Below are 20,866 nucleotides of genomic sequence, written 5' to 3' on the forward strand. Positions count from 1 at the left end.
CCACTCAGTGTTTCTATTGCCCCTCACTCTCTTTGCACTTACAATGATAGAAAACTCTCTCCCAGTAGATCCACGCAAAACACACAAAACAAAATGAAGATGGCATGATTACACATAAGGCAAACACATATGCTGCACAGGTGGCACAAAGTGTAAATGTATCATTTCTATATTTTATATTGTATTTTTCTTAGCTATATACATACATAGTAAGAGAAACCCCTTCAGTTCATGGTGAGTCTGGAAGTCAGTCTGAGCTGTCACACACAAGGATAACAAATAAGTTCACAGACACACTCCATACACACACAGAGTCTGTGTTCAGTCCTGAAGGCAGTCAGGGAGCTCCTCCTTTGGCTGTTTGTGGCTAAAAAAACACTGTCAAATTTGAAGCAATGGCAAGACGAAGATGTGCTATTGTTAAAACTGAACTCAACTTGCTTGTGGGATAAATAGGGAGAACATCAACACAGAGTTTGACTTGCACCGCTTGGAGACTTTGCCTGCATGTGCACACACAGGCACAAGTTGCACCTGTGTGGGCCCCTGTATTTGAACTGTATTTGAATTTTGAGCGTGTACAGCAGTGTGTTTTCCCCCATAACATGCAGTAGTCATTTGAATGAGTTCTTAAAAGGAACAATCTGTGTTTAGACAACAGGCTTTGATTGACGGATAATAATAGGTCTAATAGATAAATAAAGGAGGTGTATGTTGTTATTGTCTGCTATTGCTGGTAGAAATGATGATCCAGGTTTTACTCATCAAAGGTAAGCAAGGAAACTTCAGCCTCAGATCAGTATTTCCAATGTAGATCATCACTTTTCATATGTAACTCTTTAACATCCAGTCATTCATTTTCTGTACTGATTATTTTAGTCAGAGTTTTGGGGGACTAGAGGTAAAAGCGGTCTTGACAGGTTGTCAGGCATCACTGGGTTAACACACCCACCTTCAGGTTATTTAGAGTCTCTTGTTTACTTTATTTAAGTGTCCATGGATTGAGGGAAGAAACCAGAGATCCCTGAAGAAATCCATGCAGGCAATAGGAGAATATCTACACTCCACACAGAAAGGCCCCAGGGAACCATAGCCACTTACTAACTTGACTTAGGGCCTTGTTGCTGTGAGGCAACAGAGTTAACCTCCATTCACTGCCTTTACTGTTGACCAGTGGTGGCTGCTGGTCTTTCAAGGAGGGGAAGCTCATTTTCGGCCTACATCATAAAATGTGTCCATTTATTTATACGTAAATTCTACCCTGTGGGGCTGCTGCGCGAGGCTAGTGTGACTGCCTGTGAGTGCTTTGATACGGTGGAGGGGTTCACAGCAGCACCCGCTGCTCGTTGGGGACAGTAACTGCAGAGCGACAGAAGTCAGAGTCTCCAAACACGAGTACAGTCTCCAATAACACCAGAAAAAGATGCTAGATTTGTCGCTAGTCTTTTTTAACAAAGAAAAGTCGCTATGAGGATTGGAAAAGTCTCGGAACAATGGAATGAAACTTGAAAAATGCTCCAGTGGTGGTTTATATTTCAAGATCGCTGATTCGCTCATTTCGCTGTCAATCAAAAAGGGATTCAGCCTCAGACAGATCATCCAATCATCATGCAGAAGCCCAGCGTCGAGGCCGGCCGAGGCCAGCCCACTGCCCCATAGACCCCCAGAGACGCTGAGCATCCGATGGGCGGGACAAAACCGAGCATTTATCCAATGACTGTCTAGTTTCGCTGCAGTGGAACAACCCACTCTATGCTTCCCCATTGAAGTCTTTGGATGCTGAGCTTCCACTGTTTAATGCACTGTGACGCTACGGGAATGAATGAGAGGAAAGTCGCGTCAGTGACCTGTGATAAGTAGCTGATTCTGAACAGAAGTTGAATGCGTTCTAGAGCATATTTAGTCAATGAAATGTAAACACAACAGTACATATTTGACCACTTATTTTTTGACATTTTAGGGGAAGCTGAGCTTCCCTTGCAGTCTTAGAGCAATCGCCACTGCTGTTGACCTGGCTTTGTCCACGGGGTATCATGTTGAAACAGGAAACGCAAACAGTTGCTGTAAAGTTGAAAACAAACCATTATTTAAAATATTGTATGCTGTAGCATTAAAGGAATACTTCATCCACAGAATTAATATTTGTAAATTAGTTAGTTGTGCCAAGTTACCTTTAAGTCATGAAGTAAACAGTTTTTTTCAGACTCCAATACTAAGTTTTTAGTGAAAATGCATGGGTTTGGGAAGTACTGAGCATAAGACTGGATAAATAAGACTCTTTTTTACATACAGTTCACTAGCAAGGACCACACCACAACGATATGCAGTTTAAAGATTTAATAAGGATGTGATTGTCAGAAAATGGTTATGAATGGGGTGGTGATGAATGGGGGAGTGCAGATTGCAGAGTGCAGGTGAATGAACGGGATGGAGATGATGTCATCGGAGGGTCGGACTGGGTGAGGTGTAGATGTGGGCGGAGAGACTCAGTGTGGGGGTTCCGTCTCGAGTTCTGATGGGCCCGTGCTGTTAGGAAGCCCCCCAGTCGATGCCTAGAATGAGATGAGGAGAGGTACACAGCAGATTGACGAGAGAGGAACAGAAGGGGAGGGAGGGTGGGTTCGAGAGGTCTGAGAGGCCTGTGGTAGAGCTGTGCTGGTATATATTTGTTAGTCAGGTGATTAGAGGAGTGGTTGAGGCGTGGTCCTGCTCCTGAACCTAAGTTAAACAATTAACTCCATTTCACTAGCAAGGACCACACCACAACGATATGCAGTTTAAAGATTTAATAAGAATGTGATTGTCAGAAAATGGTTATGAATGGGGTGGTGATGAATGGGGGAGTGCAGATTGCAGAGTGCAGGTGAATGAACAGGATGGAGATGATGTCATCGGAGGGTCGGACTGGGTGAGGTGTACAGTACAGGCCAAAAGTTTGGACACACCTTCTCATTCAATGCGTTTTCTTTATTTTCATGACTATTTACATTGTAGATTCTCACTGAAGGCATCAAAACTATGAATGAACACATGTGGAGTTAAGTACTTAACAAAAAAAGGTGAAATAACTGAAAACATGTTTTATATTCTAGTTTCTTCAAAATAGCCACCCTTTGCTCTGATTACTGCTTTGCACACTCTTGGCATTCTCTCCATGAGCTTCAAGAGGTAGTCACCTGAAATGGTTTTCCAACAGTCTTGAAGGAGTTCCCAGAGGTGTTTAGCACTTGTTGGCCCCTTTGCCTTCACTCTGCGGTCCAGCTCACCCCAAACCATCTGGATTGGGTTCAGGTCCGGTGACTGTGGAGGCCAGGTCATCTGCCGCAGCACTCCATCTCTCTCCTTCTTGGTCAAATAGCCCTTACACAGCCTGGAGGTGTGTTTGGGGTCATTGTCCTGTTGAAAAATAAATGATCGTCCAACTAAACGCAAACCGGATGGGATGGCATGTCGCTGCAGGATGCTGTGGTAGCCATGCTGGTTCAGTGTGCCTTCAATTTGGAATAAATCCCCAACAGTGTCACCAGCAAAACACCCCCACACCATCACACCTCCTCCTCCATGCTTCACAGTGGGAACCAGGCATGTGGAATCCATCCGTTCACCTTTTCTGCGTCTCACAAAGACACGGCGGTTGGAACCAAAGATCTCAAATTTGGACTCATCAGACCAAAGCACAGATTTCCACTGGTCTAATGTCCATTCCTTGTGTTTCTTTGCCCAAACAAATCTCTTCTGCTTGTTGCCTCTCCTTAGCAGTGGTTTCCTAGCAGCTATTTGACCATGAAGGCCTGATTCGTGCAGTCTCCTCTTAACAGTTGTTCTAGAGATGGGTCTGCTGCTAGAACTCTGTGTGGCATTCATCTGGTCTCTGATCTGAGCTGCTGTTAACTTGCCATTTCTGAGGCTGGTGACTCGGATGAACTTATCCTCAGAAGCAGAGGTGACTCTTGGTCTTCCTTTCCTGGGTCGGTCCTCATGTGTGCCAGTTTGGTTGTAGCGCTTGATGGTTTTTGCGACTCCACTTGGGGGCACATTTAAAGTTTTTGCAATTTTCCGGACTGACTGACCTTCACTTCTTAAAGTAATGATGGCCACTTGTTTTTCTTTAGTTAGCTGATTGGTTCTTGCCATAATATGAATTTTAACAGTTGTCCAATAGGGCTGTCGGCTGTGTATTAACCTGACTTCTGCACAACACAACTGATGGTCCCAACCCCATTGATAAAGCAAGAAATTCCACTAATTAACCCTGATAAGGCACACCTGTGAAGTGGAAACCATTTCAGGTGACTACCTCTTGAAGCTCATCGAGAGAATGCCAAGAGTGTGCAAAGCAGTAATCAGAGCAAAAGGTGGCTATTTTGAAGAAACTAGAATATAAAACATGTTTTCAGTTATTTCACCTTTTTTTGTTAAGTACATAACTCCACATGTGTTCATTCATAGTTTTGATGCCTTCAGTGAGAATCTACAATGTAAATAGTCATGAAAATAAAGAAAACGCATTGAATGAGAAGGTGTGTCCAAACTTTTGGCCTGTACTGTAGATGTGGGCGGAGAGACTCAGTGTGGGGGTTCCGTCTCGAGTTCTGATGGGCCTGTGCTGTTAGGAAGCCCCCAAAAGAGTCTGATTAAATGAGGATTAGTCTGCCGTGCGCTAGACGGAGATCATTGAGGTTATTGTGGATGTAGGTTTGATATGCTTGTGAGGACCAGCGCCCGAGGACCTGAATGACTTGGTCTGAAATACCTGATCTGGCGGCTGAGGAGGCGGCGCCGATGCGGAAGGAATGGCAAGAGTAATGATCAGATGAAATTCCGGAGAGACAGAGGATGTTATGGAAGTGTTTCTGGAACCAGAAACGGGTGGCCATCCTCCCTGTTTCAGTGAGGAAGAGGGGATCTTGTGGTGAAGCGCGGGCGGAATACTGGCTGTGGATGTATCTGGTCAGTGGCTCGTGCGGGCTGAGAAAGGAGTTGAGGCGGAAGATGTAGATGGGAAAGGTTACTCCTAACTGATCAGTTTTACTCCTGCGGAGCGTGAATATGAGCGAGTCTGAAGTGTGGGTGGTGATGGTGGATAGACTGGGATGACGGGAAGGATCGTAGACAGATGATGTTGGAGCGAATTCAGAGCACCTCAGGAATCCGAAGAAAGCGAGCAGAAACATTGATTCCAGTGTTAAGTCGACTGTGGGAGAAATGTAACCGGAGCGCAGAGTGTGTATGCAGCGGCAGAGCAGATCGGAGGTGAGAGGGAGGCGTCTGGCTGTCAGCACTGGTTCGTGCTTTTGTAAGCCTTTGATTAGCATAGTGACGTGAGCGTGCGAGATTGATTGACAAGGGAGGCCGGTGGATAATTTATGGAATAAATTGATACCAGCTAGATATGTTTGTATACTGGAGGCCCGGATCTTTGTTACGGTATGACAGTGTGTGATGAAGTTGCACATGGACATGGCGTCCAGAGAGGGAAACGGTAGATGATAAGTGGCGTGGTAATTCTTGAAAGAATTCCAGCCGGTGAGGTAGGCAGATAGCGTGCTTGGTGCCAAACTGTTAAGGATGGTTTCTTGGGAGATGTGAGTGAGATTTGCCAGATGAGGATTTAGCTGAATATGGTCGCTGAAAATGGTGGGATTGGTGTAGGATGGACATCCAAGTCTGGAACCAAGCATCTGAATTTCTGGAAAGAGAAGCGGGAGAGTGAGTCAGCGATGGCATTGTGGTGACCGGGAATGTGAGACGCGCGGAGGATGAATTGATGCTGAGCAGAGATGAGAGTGAGTCTGTGGGTGAATGGCATGAGGGCTGGGGAACGGGAACGGCCTTTATTGATTATATCTACTACTGTGGTGTTGTCAGAGTGAATGCTGATGCATTTTTTTGACCATTCCTGCCCCCAGATTAGAGTGGCGATGATCACGGAGTACAGCTCGTACAGAGCAGATGAGGGAGAGCGTGACTCTGTGTCGAGGGACTCAAACTCAGAGGGCCAAGCGGCAGCAAACCACCTCCCCCCGTAATACCCGCCGAAACCTATGGAGGGAGCCGCGTCCGTGTAGGGTTGAATGTCCTCGGGATGGGTGATGAAGTCGTCATAGAAGAATGAGATGCCGTTCCAGGATGACAGAAATTGCTGCCACATGTGCATTTCTGTTTTACAAGTGTCGTCCAGAACCACGTGGTCGTGGAGAGAGGGAATGGATGCAGCTTTGGTCAGCAGTTGAGAAAGAAAAGATTTTGCCTGTGGAATTATGCGGATGGCGTAATTGAGGTGCCCGAGGAGAGCGAGCAGCTGGCGTTTGGTGCACCTGTCTGTCAGAAGATAATTAGACAAGAGCAGCGAGATGCACTGCACTTTCTCCAAGGGCAGTGAAGCCTGGAATGACATTGAGTCCAGAGTGATGCCCAGAAACTCAATGGATGTGCCAGGTCCTGAAGTTTTTTCTTTGGACAGAGGGACACAGAGGTCGGAAAATGCAGACGTAAGTGTAGTGAGACCGTGGCGAGGAGGTGAGGACGGGGGAGTCACGACAAGAAAATCGTCCAGGAGATGAAGGACGTAGGGGAGCCTGTAATTGTTAGAGAGGATCCAGCATAGAGCCTCAGATAAAGAGTCAAAGATTTTGGGACTGCTCTTGCAGCCGAAAGTGAGACGCACGGAGAAGTAGTAAGCCCCCTTCCAGCAGACACCGAAATAACACCAGAAGTCGGGGTGAATGGGCAAGACCTTGAATGCGCTAGTGATATCAGCCTTAGACAGCCATGCTCCGTGTCCCGCCAGACGAATCAGTGCCATGGCATGGTCAATGGTGGCGTACTGCATGGAGAAATCCGGGCTAGGAATAAGGCTGTTGATGCTCAGGATGTCGGAGCCGTGTGGGGACGACAGGTCAATGATCAGCCTCTTTTTCCCCGAGTATTTGCATGTGGCGACACCGATGGGACTGATACGGAATATGGAGAAAGGAGGATGATCGAAAGGGCCTATCATAAATCCCTCCGTGACTTCTTTTGCCAGTAATGTGTCAACAGTGTCGGGCTCCGTGAGAGCGGATTGAAGATTGTGACATGTGTGGGAAGAATCAGAAAGCACCTCCGTGCCGGGGTGAAAACCGTGAGTGAAGCCAGAGATGAGAAAATCGACAAACTGCTTATCAGGGTGGTCACTGAGAGCAGCAGCGAGTGCACGTACCTTTATGGGCGTGCTGAGGTGACGTTCTAGTCATGCTGCTGTGTTGGTGGGATTGTGGGGGCAGGTGGTCCTGGCATGAGCGCCCCCGCAGAAGGAGCAGACGTGCAGGAGACGGCAGCCGGACGAGTTGCAACCCCACTGATTGAAATTATTACACACCATCCTGCCGCCCTGATAGAGGATCGGCTGTCCTCGCTTGTCGACGCCCTTTGGCACCGGCACGTTGACGGAGGAACATGCGTCCTTGGCTCTGGGGATGACAGGAGGGGGGGGTGCAGCGGAAGACAGACGGTCGAAGATCGGGGCATTGCGTAGAGTGGTGGGGCGGGAGTGCGGTGGAGGAGCCATGATAGTGCATGCAGAGGCCGGGTGAGAAGGGGCGCCACATAAGTCGCAGGAGAGGGAGGAACGAGCTGCGAAAATGCGGCAGTATATTTCTGAATCGAGGGCCCCCCAGTATGTCCCCTGGTTTAGCTGCTGCAACCGGCCGGCTGCTTGTGCGGCAAAGTGGACATGGTAGGTATAAAATCCCGAGGAGAGACACATCGGAAAGAGAGTGGAAGGCAGTGAAACACCCGCCGGAGGAGCCTGTTGTGCTGCAGGATGGGGCTCCTGGGCTGCGATGCCAGCCGGAACAGGATAGTTGGAAGGAAGGGTAGAGGAAAGGGATGTGGGGATGGAGGATGTGTGTGCACGGGGTGAGAGTGGAGGCCTGCGAGACAGGGAGGAGAAGAAGGCAGATATTGTGCGTGACATATCTGCGTCTGAGGGAGCAGGCACAGGGGGTGATACGACCTGACCCCCGGCTGGGGGAATGAATGAGAGAGGCTGCTCCGGCTAGAGTGGTGGAGGCGCCGTGACGTCACCGACGGTGACGCTGGCGGGGGTAGGCCTCGGAGGGCGACCCGGAAGTGCGGCCGGCTTGGGAGAAGGAGCTGTGGCCTTGGGAGCCCGGACGGCGGCTGAATAGAGCTGGAACGGCCTGGACTTGTTGTCGCTGCAGTGGAAGGGGATGTTTTTTGCCCTCAGGAACCGCTGGAGCCGGGCGATGGTCCAATCTCTGATGTCGGGCTCTTGCTGTGGACGTGGAGATGGTGGAGATCGCAGAGTGGAGCGTGACGGAGCGCCGCGGGAGCGGCGAGGTCGACTAGACGCTGCACCGCTTCGGGAAGGAGGAGGAGAAGACCGCCGCTGGCTCCCACGGTTGTGGACGCGGCGTCGATTTCCCACCCGCGAGGATGGAGGAGAGGAGGCCTGAGATCCACTAGGAGTTGGGGCGATCTCGTTGATGGAGCCCGACAGAGAACCACGGCGAGACGGAGGGATGTGGACCACAGAGTGCAGCCGGCTCCCCTGGGAGTTTCGGCTACCGGCAGACTGCTGAGACAGGGTCAGAGGATCACCTGGCTCGAACAGGGAGTCGTACAAGTCGTCGGAGTCAGACTCGGACAGGTTGACTTGCAACACGTGATCCATCGGTGAGTACGCACAAAAAACACACTTGCTGAGATAGCCTACGTAGGGTCGCCAATGTTCGAAAGGTCTGAGAGGCCTGTGGTAGAGCTGTGCTGGTATATATATATGTTAGTCAGGTGATTAGAGGAGTGGTTGAGGCGTGGTCCTGCTCCTGAACCTAAGTTAAACAATTAACTCCATATTAAACTGTATGAGTTGTGTGAGAGTTCATAAACTAATGTTCTGATATAGTTCGATATATGTTCTATATAATGCCAGGTGCCAGGCGTTAACTAATGCAGCACACCTGGGCTGTCCAGCAGCTCATAATAAAATAGACATTAAATTAAGATAAAATTGTCCATTCCACAGTCCAGCCAGTTGTGGCTAATGTGAATGTAATGTGACACTCTGTTCTGCAACGCAGTGAGATGAGCCGACTGCTGCAGCTGCTCCTCTGTTGCTCCAGGAGGCTGTGGAGAGGGTGTCTGATATTGTCCATTATAGCTTTCAGTTTGTTCAATGTGCCCCTCTCCACCACAGTTCTTAGTGGGTCCAGCCTCCTGCCAAGCACTGAGCCAGCTTTTTTAGCCAGCTTGTCCAATCACTTGGTGTTTTTGTCTGTCAAGCTGCTTCCCCAACACACAGCAGCGTAGAAACACTGGCCACCACTGTGTGAACTGCCCCTTCCTTAAAAGGGGGTCAGTGTTAGACTGCCAGTCCAGCTTATCATCCAAGAGGACCCCCAGATATTTGTAGGTGTGCACCACCTCAATGTCCTCCCCTTGTATGGAGACTAGTTGATGATGTGACCTCTTTCTTCTGAAATCCATCACCATCTCCTTGGTTTTGGCTGGGTTCAGGTGGAGACAGCACTTACTGCACCAGTCCCTGAAGGCATCCACAAGGTCCCTGTATGCCTGCTCCTGATCGCTCCTGATACAAACCACAATAGCTGTATCTTCAGAGTATTTTTGTATGTGGCAGGACTCTGAGTTGTACTTAAAGTGCGTTTTGTAGAGTGTGAACAGGAATGGTGCTAAAATAGTTCCCTGTGGAGAACAAGTGCTCCTGACCGTCCCAGAGACACAGCTTTCAAGCCCGACATACTGAGGCCGTTCTGTCAGGTAGTCTGTTATCCAGGCGGTCAGGAAGCGATCTACTCCCATCCCCTCCAACCGGTCTCTCAGTGTGGGGGGCTGGATAGTATTAAATGCACTTGAAAAGTCAAAGAAAAGGATCTTCACACAACATCACTGGTCCTAGGGGGGAGGAGGGGGTCCACCGCATCAGGGACCACTGACCTCAGGAAAACAGAGGACCAGGCACTCCATTTATTGTTCACAAGCAGGATCCATCCCCCACCTCGCCTCTGCGTCCCTGTCTGCTCACACAGTAAAGAAGCCAGGTAGGTTCACACAAGAGTCAGGCACATTGTCATTCAGCCTCCATGAAGCACATGAGACTACACTCCCTGTAGAGTCGTTGGCTCCTCACCAATGCCAGCAGCTTGTCACACTTGTTTGATAGAGAGTTTACATTCCCTATAACGCCTGGTACACACTACAGGATATCAGTCAGATTCTAGCCCTACGCAGCGACATATGGTGTCGGCTCGGATCGTGAACGACAAAGAATGTCGTACACAATAATCCATCGTTTCATCTTGTGTAGTGGGTCATAGCAAACAACAACCGACGCCATGTCTGGGACGCCTCACGACATTCCAACACAGGGTCTAGCATGTCTGATTTTCTTTTTGTCGTTCACCACTTCTCCCGTCACAGCCATCACTTTGACCAATAGAAACACAGAATGATCTGCTGCGGTAGACAACTGTATGACAACAACACCCCAGGGTTTTTGATATTTCCTCTAGGGACATTGCTACACAGAGTGAAAAGGTAAAAACGATGGTGTGAAACAGCAGAGGCACTTTATCAACCCGCTGAGTACTGCCATTAGCTAGGGTGACCATATTTTGATTTCCAAAAAAGAGGACACTCGGCCGGCCACGACTACTTAAATGATACTCGCAGTTTACTCAAAGATGCCTTATCATTTTAATATATTTAAAATTTATATGTATGGATAGAAAATTCAGTTTTATTACAAAATAATATCTCTCAAAGACATAAATTCAGATAGGCCCCTATAGGGGACACATACACACACTAGAGTGTGGCGATCCGAGCCTGACGGTAACCGACGGGTCGGGCCGGGTTTGGTCAAAAATGTAGAGCTACATTTTTGACCAAACCCGGCCCGACCCGTTATAGCTATATAAATTGTATTCGGGCTCAGGTCGGATTCGGTCAGCTTTCAGTAAAAATGTAGTGTAAAAATAAATAAAATCCTATTGTCTGTCCTGTTTACTGCTTGGGCACTGTTATTTACGTGACAACACCTGAACATAACACACACAGACACACATTGGCTGTTTGTTTCTACCTCTTTCCTCGCTGGAAGTCTCTCCGCTGAGCATGCCCGGCCTCTTAAATAGCCTGTAACCGTAACAACTGTGAGACAAACTCAGTGCTTTGGTCATTAAATAATGTCGGGCTCGGTTCGGGTTCAGCAGAAATATGCGGCCTGTGCCGCACTCTAACACACACACACACAAACACACGGAAAACCGGACATTATCATCAGTTTATAAAACCCCCCCGTACGCCCCGGACGGGATGTGAAAAGTGGACATGTCCGGGCAAAAGAGGACGTTTGGTCAGCCTACATTAGCATCAAGCTAGCAAACAATGTTACGTCCTCATAATGGAGACGGACATAGAGTACAAAAATTGAAAAATAGTGGCGGGGCTTTTACTCACCACAACTGCAGAGGCTACCAGCTTCATTTGAAACAGACTACATTGTAAATGGATTTATTATTCCCTCTGTACTTATATATTTTTACTTTTTATCCACTTCCATTTGACTTGATAAATTAATTAATGATTAATGCATCACACCATCATTTCAAACTCAACACTTCCTATTTCTGTTTCAAACTAGAAGCCCCTTATAACTTCTGTTGAGAGAATCCCTCCATTTTCTGAATAGGCTTTTATTGTGAAACATTTGCAGGAACTTGTTGTGGAGGATTCAGTGACTTGTAGGTTTGCGTATGGTCCTTCAAATATAGCTCCTGCCATCTGCTAGTAATAGTAAAAGTAATAAAAATAGGTCAAGAATAACCTGATGACATCACACACGTCGTGAAGGACGACCAGGGATGATTGGTGTGGACCATCGTGCCTCTTTAGCCCATTACAGATTAAATTAAAACTCATCTTAACTTATTTTGTTTTTGGTGCTGCTCTAATTCTTTTTTAATTATTGAATTTTTCATTCAAATACTCTGTCCATAAGACCTTGGACCATAGAGCGTATGACAAGAATATCTACATTACATGAATTTTGTCTTTCATCTTATTGGGAAATGCAAAGCACATTAGGATTGGAACCACATTATTAGTGCCCACACAAATGGTTATGCCTACATGTGCTTAAGCAAGATACATGCACAAGTGCTACAAGCACACATACATACAGAGAATGGATACACTTCAGCAGCCCTCATTACTTTAGGCCAAACCAGTGCTCAGCTCCTAAATTTGTTTTAGTAACTTTCTAGTGCCTCTACTTTGCTTTGGTCAGTTTGTTTGGTTTAACATGAGAGAGATACAGTCCCAGCCAGAGGCAAATTAAGGAAATCAGATTTGCATCAAGTGAAATCTGACCTGAATGCAATAATATTACTTTGCTTTTGTCTTGAAGATTTTTTTCTATACAATATCACTAACCATGCTACATGCTGTTTTGCTTTTTTTTTACTCTGATTGGCATGTTGATGAAATTGTAAAACACATCAACAGATTTAGAGATAATTGCCAGACTAAAGCCTGTTGGACAACCTGTCCAAGTAGTTTTGAATTTAATTTTCTCGACTTTCATGATTTTTTTCCTGTCATACACTGACAGCTCACGCTCACAGTCCCTGCTAGTTAATCAGGAAATTGTTAGGACCCATTTCATGTCCGATTTTCCCTGGAAAAGTCTTATTCAGGTGACCAACGCTGCAATCGTTATTTCAGTCCCAATCAATATTCTGACAGGCCTTCAGACATGTAGACACATAGCAATTCTTCTCCAACGGATCTGCAGACATTTCTCTTTAAATTAGTCAAAACTGCATCTTTCGAATCATCATGCTTTTTTGTCTTTTTGATTCGGAGCCAACTCGGCAGAATTTGGCAGCTGTTTCACTTCGTAAACCGAGGCGCAAACCCAATTTGGCAGCTGAAAGTGTGAGAGTCTCTCTGAGTGAAAACGTTAGGTCCTCTGGTAGACAGCGTTTGAATGACAAGCAAAGGGAGGGTGGATGTCTAGTGATAGAGTCTGTTATTATGTCTCCTCCCTTTTTTCCATTCCCTTTCACATCTTAAGCCTCTATGTGTGCCTGCCACACCGCCTCAGGATAGCACTGCACTCAACGGGCGTCTGAGGGAGGGTGTGTAGGTGAAGAGGCATGGGTGTTTGTGTTGTTGTTGTTTTTTTTTTTTGTGCGTGTTTGTGTGCTTTTCTGTTTATTATCGGGTTTGGCTGTTGAGAGGGATGCTGGGAAGAGGGATGCTGGGAGGATGGGGGAAAGTGTGTACGTGTGCGTGTTGCAGGGGGGTTATCTAGTTGCCTCAGCAGCCTCTCACAGAGCATCTTAGCTCGATAAACAGAGAGATTGGGAGAAGGTAGCAAATGCCTCCAGGAGAGAAATGCAGTGGAATCAAAGCTCTCTCTCACTGTGTTTTCTCTTTCTCTCTCTCGCACACACACACACACACACAAGCTGCTCACATTCACAAATGCAAACACAAGCACATACACATGGAGGGAGACACACACATAAACACAATTAAGTAGACCTACAAGTGCAGGCACACACTCACACACTTACACACATGCACACACGGGTTCTTTATCTATGAGTGCCACCTGGCTGGCAAAGGTTTAGTATAACCTGGCAGACGGCCCAACTGGATGATCTGTAGGGCAGAGGGAGACATAGACAGAGAGAAAGGCAACGACACAGAGGCCAGACAGAGATAGAAAGAGAAACGACAGAGACAACGACTTTTTGATATTCTTTAATGAACCCGAGGCAGAGGCAAAAAACAGATAAGAAAGGTCAAGCAAGGGAAAGAGGAGAAATGGAGGAATTTTGAAGAAGAGAACTCAGCAGAGAGCAAGGTGCGAGCCATAAAGATCAATGACCCAATGAAGAGAAAGGGTCAAAGATGAAAGAGAAAGATACAATGAAAAAAATGAGACAGAAGGAGAGAGCAGAGTGAGTGTGGCAAAGATGTGAGCGGAGAAGATGAAAAGGCTGGCTGCAGGAAGGAAGTGACAGAACGATGCTCTCTGGAGATGAGGAGAATACATAGTGAGAGATAAAGTGTGTGTAGTGTAGCAGCTGTCGCTTACAGAATCAAGGAGTCCGACAACACGGGACAGAGGGATTGAGTGATTGGGGGATCTGACCGATTAAGATGAAAGACCTGCGGGAATTTCTTTGCATTCTTCACAAAATGATCGCTGCTGTCAGCATGGTGTGTCAGGAACATATTTTACAGCAAATGTAGCCATTGTTTTCACAGAGTGCACTGAGATTGGCCTGCAAAAACAGATCGTTAGTAAGAAAATTTAGCGTTTAATTAGTTGGTGGTTTAATTAAACTATTTATTTAAAAACACAATAAAAAATTAGCTGAACATTGGCAACATGCTTGTTAATTGTAAGCTTGTTTGTTAATGAAAATGCCAGTCCATTAATTTTCTGACTTCATGGGGGAAGCTGGAGCCAGTCAGATCCTTGCAAGTTTTTTTTTTCTTTTTCTGCAGGCAGTCAGGCTGCTGAATCAATGACACTCACTCGTTAAACCAAAACACAGGACTACATCGTACATGCTCTGTTTGTAATGTCAACCATATAATGTTTGTCCTCATTGCCCTAGTTGTATTTCACAATAACACCTCAGTTAGTTGATTGAGTTAATTTTTTCAGCCGGAACACCACAGCCTCTAGACAGCAATGTTAGCCCACTAGCATTAGCTATCTTAGCTAAGGAGTGTTAACTTAGCTGACGTTACTTGTCTCACCATCTTTTTTTTTTTTTTTAATTTGCCATAAGTGAAGAGAACTGCACAGGTTCTTCCCGAACGCACTGTTTTAATGCACTGTTCTTCCTATGTGAAGTAATGCACCAAAATTTGTACATACCCCACGTAATCAAGAGCCAGTGAGTAATGTATGATTTGGGAAGGCTGCCATCAGGTGATCAAAGTGCAGACGGGAGTAAATAAGGAAGTGGTCCCGTTAAGAAGCAGGTTGGGGTGGTACATGAGTCAAAAGACAGGATTTCCCCCAGCTGACCAGTCTTCAGAACTATGTGACCTCTGAGTCATTTAAAGTTACGTTATCACTATGTTTCTTTTGCTAAACCTAACCACAGTGACTTTGCTTGCCAAATTTAACGTCTGTAACTTTACGTTAAGTACGTAACGTCATTCATGGGGCTCTGATTTGTAAGATATCATGCATACTGCTCTATGAGGATACGTTGTCCAGAAATAACAATACAAAGAATGTAGAAAATTAAACACTTCTCGGGACAGCTTGCATTCAAATGTGTTCTTATTCTAAGCAGTTGCCTCTGACTTGTTTACTACCTCCCCAGTTTCATCTATACTGCATCTGTCAGTGGACAAAGTGGGACAAGTAAAGATATCACAATATTGGAGGAATACCCACACAAAGAAACTTAAACACTGAGCCTTGAGCCACAAGCAAATGTAAATAAAACCTTTTTTATTTTCAATTTAAAACTTTTAAAAAATGAAAAATGTTAGTCATAAGAAGGCTGCATTTAGAAGAGATATTATAAAAAAAGGCCTTTTTTAACTGTAGCGACTTGACATTTTATTATTTCTACTTGTGCTATACCACTGTGACATGTCAGAAATGTCCACACTTAAGACAGCACTATAGTGATTCAGCAAGTTTTTGGTTATCTATGATGTTAAAACCCAAGTGACCAAAATCTGGTGACTTTACGTTATGATTAAAAGCTTTATATTAAATGCCTTGCACACTGAGTCCAGCTAAGCTGCCAGGACACTATTGTAATCCTAGGTATTCTTCTTCTTCTTCTTCTTCTTCTTCTTCTTTCTTCTTTCTTCTTCTGAGGAAATCATACTTCCCATGGATGAAAACTCACCAAACTTTGCACAAAGGTCCAGTCTCATGTCAGATATCCTCAGCTGTAAACTCAAGCCAATAGTCCTGATGGTGGCGCTACAGCAAGCGTCTACATTTCAAAACTTTGAAAATTCATAACAAATCAACCATACGTGCTACAACTTCACAACTTTCATCAAACTGTAGCCCCAATACTGAAGAAACATTCTGTCACTTCACAGCTGTCCAAAACATAGATAAAATGTGTTTTATCTGAAAGAAACATGCAATATTTACATCTAAGATAATAGAAAAAGTAGTCATCCAAGTGCAATGATGTCCTCCAAGATAATATTTGCCACTTTGTTTGCAGTAAACAAAGTTTGTTGTTGTTTTTCAGTTTCAGTTATATATTGGGGGGGGGGACATTTTGGGCATTGGGGGGGGCACAAGTCCCCCTTAATGTATATGGTGACTACGGCCCTGTCATGCATGCATGCATAATTAGGCTGCCGTTGTCTGGGTGCACAAAGTGAAGTGGCTGGTCTTGTCATACAAAGTTTGATGGAGTGTCAACTGGACAATATGGAGATATTTGCATCTTGAAAGCCGAACTACAAATGTGGATAGATAGGGAGAAACACACGCAAGCCTAAGACGTGGTAAGATACGATATTCCTCACTATATGAAGTGACTGATAACAAGATCTGTATAATGGATTGTAAAGAAATTCGTCAGGTTTTTATTTTGTAGACAATTAATCTGGATTTATAGCATGATGGGATGACAGCACAATGATGTGTGTGGTATCCCTGGAAAGCTCTGCTCCTTTCATGTGATATGCGTGGCATTTCTGTGCAAGCCTGCATTCGCGAGTAATCCATCCAACAGTAATGTGTGTGCAGAGCTGTATGAAAGCTCTGTTATTCATGATTTTAGTGTAACTTTATCATTTTTTTTCACTATGAAAACATTGGACTACCGACAAGTGCTTGGTCTTGTCGGAAAGCTACAATTTCGCTGTTTCACGTGATGTGCTTCTCGCTATGACGCACAGTCGTGGAGAAAATCAATAGAGAAGAACAGGTGTGAATTTGGATGCACTATGCGTCGTTCGGGCCCATATTAAACTTATCTCCTCCCACAATTTTTGCTCAATTGACACCAAACTTGCTACAGAGCATCTTCAGACAGTCCTACAAAAACTATGTTTCTCAGATTTTTGATTTATCAAAAATTGAGGCTACAGTGCATCAAAATGTTTGACTGTAAATGGTACTGTAAACATATACATGCAAATTCTTGCTAAATAAATCTTCAATGTTCATGAAAAAAATGACACAATTCTAGAGTCATGGTAGATGATGTGTGGCAAATTTCAGAATTTTATCTCAAAAGCTGAATTTTTGACAGCATTTTGAATTTTGCTCTAATGTGAACAATTGGAGTCAATGTAAAAATGGCAATTTTAAACATCAGTTTCACTTATGGAGCAAATCTCCACATCTCCATGCTGTCTAGATGCAATATGTGTATTTTCAGATTTTTTTTCCGATAACTGAATTTTTTACAGTGGTTTCAAATCTGCTTTTCCATGCATGGACGGCTGCTAAACCTGCACATCTGGCTTAGTCAGTTTGTGAAGCTACACATGAATTGTCACTGACTAATTAGCTCAGTGAGATAGAAATTCCGGTTCCGGTTTGGGAGGACGCTGGTGTGTATGTCGCCGCTTCTCAATCCGAATCTTAATTGTGTGTTTTTGCGCCTTTATCAACCATCATTCTGCACTAGTAGGTTGCTACTGTGTGAAGATTGCACTGCACTGTTTGTGTACCGACCTGTTTGCTGATCTGCTGTGGCTGCTATGCGTTACCGATCTGCTCCTCCACCGACTGCTGTAATCCAACTAGCCGCGGCGGTGGCTATCTTAGCCCTTGTGCTGGCTGTTGGATCTCTAGCAGAGCTGCGGTGTCTGCCACGGCACCTGGGTGATCCAGAACACTGGGATTGGTGTGACCCCTGTGTAATTTGGACTACTTGGGCTGTTTTCCATCCAGCGGTAGCGTTAGCCACCTGTAGCTGCTGCCCTCCGTGGACTATGGAAAGGATCCGATACACCTCTGCAGAGCTCCGCTGCTTCGTCACAGACTTCACACCGGACTCTATCTCTGTTATTAAATCTCTGGGACTCCTGCGTCGCCCCCGGTATATTCACCGTGGCTCTCGACGTAAGTTTATTTACTTCGGTTCACCCTTTTCCTCCATACTGTCTGTGAGGCGTCCGGGAACTGTGTGGCGTCATCACAACAAACACCATGTGCGCACTAGACAGCTCCACCCACTGCTCTGTGTTGACAGTGTCACTCCCATCCACCCTGCATCAGCTTTGGACAATGCTCTGACACTTATGATGCTTAATGTGCGCTCTCTTAACAATAAACCTCTACTCATTCATGACATTTTGGAACACAATATTGATATCATCTGCTTGACAGAGACTTGGCAGAAAAAGCTGGACTTTTTTGCATTAAATCAAGCCACTCCACCAGGCTATGTCTACTTACAGAAGCCCTGTTCTGAAGGTGGTGGAGGGGGGCTGGCTGTTATCCACCGTGACAACATCCCGATTAAGGAGGTCACTACACCTACTGCCACCACATTTGAGGGTGTCGTTTTCGCATTGGCTGGGAGTTCTCAGCTTCAGTGTGTCCTCGTATACCGCCCTCCCAAGGCTCCTGCTGCTTTTCTGTCTGAATTGTCTGAGCTCCTCACTCCTGTCTGTGCTATGTCTCCATCAACACTTCTGTTTGGGGACTTTAACATCCACGTTGACACCAGTGGCTGCACATTCTCATCTGAGTTTCTGTCGCTGCTGGATTGTTTCAACTTTGCGCAGCACGTACAAGGTCCCACCCACAGTAAAGGCCATACATTAGACCTGGTTTGTTCCACTGGCTTCCCCCTCACCAACCTACAGTGCCTGGACCTGGCTGTTTCTGACCACCGTGCCATCATCTTCAATGTTCCTGCCTCCCTGCCCAGGCAGCGCCCTACACGTACCATCACGTTCAGGAATATTAAGACTGTGAGCACTCAGGCTTTGTCTGGCCTGATAGTTAACCACTGGACTACGGATTCCTCCATCTCCTCACCTGATGACAGGGTCGCCTGCTACAACACTGCTTTATCCCTCAGCCTGGACTCTCTTGCCCCCCTCAAAACCCGGACTGTGTCATTCACCCGACCTGCCCCCTGGTTTACTGTAGAGCTCCGCTCCATGAAAGCCACTGGTCGGAGACTGGAGAGGCTTTACAAAAGAACTGGCCTCACTGTCCACCAGCTGGCTTTTAAGGAACATGTGAACTCATACAAGGAAGCTCTCTCCCTGGCCAGGACCCGTTATTATTCCACTCTGATCGGGTCTCAACAAAACCATCCCAGAGCATTGTTCTCTACCATCAACAGACTACTCTCCCCCCGCACTGCCCTCCACCCCTCTGCTGGCTCTGATCTCTGCTCCAAGTTTCATGACTTTTTTCAGGCCAAGGTTGACTCTATCCACCAGCAGCTTCTAGCTCCACCCTCCTCCCCTCTGGTGTCTTTGTCACAAGAGGCTGCTCTCCCTGCCACATGTCCCTCCCTTTCTTCTTTCACCCCAGTTGACGCTACTCTAATCACTGAGCTAATTACCAAAGCCAAGGCCTCCACCTGCTCCCTTGACCCCATGCCCACTGCTCTGGTCAAGGCCTGCCTACCTTCTGTCTGCTCATGCATTGTGGACATTGTCAATGCATCTCTTCAATCTGGTTCTGTTCCAATCAGTCTTAAAACCACCTCTGTCACTCCCATCCTTAAAAAGGTGGGTTTGGACCCTGTTGACCTCAGCAACTATTGGCCGATCTCCAACCTCCCTTTTATCAGCAAGATCCTTGAGAAAGCAGTTGCTGCCCAGCTTCATCATCACCTGTCCAACAATGACATCTACGAAACCTTTCAATCTGCCTACAGGGTTCACCACAGCACAGAGACCACCCTAGTTAAGATCACAAATGACCTCTTGATGGCTGCTGACTCTGGTTGCATCAGTATCCTGGTTCTGCTGGACCTGACCGCAGCTTTCGATACTGTTTCCCACTTCATCCTTCTCAACCACCTTTCTACCCACCTTGGTCTCACCGGTTCTGCTCTGTCCTGGTTTTATTCCTACCTATCCAACAGGAAACAGTTTGTCACCTTCAATGGATCCAGCTCTCACCCTGCCCCAGTTAACCATGGTGTGCCGCAAGGTTCCGTCCTTGGCCCCCTCCTTTTCACCATATACATGCACCCGCTTGGCCAAATCATCCGCCGCCATGGGTTGGATTTCCATTGTTATGCTGACAATACTCAGCTCTATCTCAGCACATCACCTTCCACCCAGTTCCCTCCACAGTCCCTCATCGATTGCCTTCATGAAATAAAAATCTGGATGACCACCAACCTGCTCAAACTCAACAGCCAGAAAACTGAACTCCTTGTTGTTGCTCCCAAGACTCTGCTCCGTGGGGCTGGAGATCTTGTCCTCACTGTTGATGGCTCCTCAATCTCGCCGTCCTCTGAGGTTCGCAACCTGGGTGTCACCTTGGACTCCACTCTTTCTTACAACACACACATCAAATCCGTCACCAAATCAGCTTTTTTCCATCTCAGGAACATCTCCAGACTCCGACCTTCACTCCCAGACTCTGTTGCTGAGACTCTAATACACGCCTTCATCACCTAACGTCTGGATTATTGTAATGCCATTCTGTACGGGGTCACCAATAAAACGCTTGGCAGACTCCAACATGCTCAAAACTCAGCTGCCAGGGTTCTCACTCACACTAAACCTTGGCAGCACATCACCCCCACTCTCAAACAACTGCACTGGCTTCCTGTTAAGTTCCGGATCACCTTCAAACTTCTCCTGCTCACCTACAAATCTCTGCACACCCTTG

General features: G+C 46.2%; 1 protein-coding gene across 1 annotated transcript; it reads right to left on the reverse strand.

Annotated features, from left to right (window-relative positions):
• Positions 1-5,611: 5,611 nt before the first annotated feature.
• On the reverse strand, positions 5,612-7,000 carry LOC117255466 (uncharacterized). Its single transcript, XM_033624421.2, has one exon. The coding sequence runs from the start codon at positions 6,998-7,000 to the stop codon at positions 5,612-5,614; it is 1,389 nt and encodes a 462-aa protein (XP_033480312.2).
• Positions 7,001-20,866: the final 13,866 nt, after the last annotated feature.

This window comes from Epinephelus lanceolatus, chromosome 2, assembly GCF_041903045.1.
Source record: "Epinephelus lanceolatus isolate andai-2023 chromosome 2, ASM4190304v1, whole genome shotgun sequence".
Lineage (NCBI taxonomy): Eukaryota > Metazoa > Chordata > Actinopteri > Perciformes > Serranidae > Epinephelus > Epinephelus lanceolatus.

What these genes read in the sequence shown, in the direction of transcription:
- LOC117255466 (XM_033624421.2), bottom strand. Translation starts at nt 7,000, where the DNA reads ATGATAGGCCCTTTCGATCATCCTCCTTTCTCCATATTCCGTATCAGT.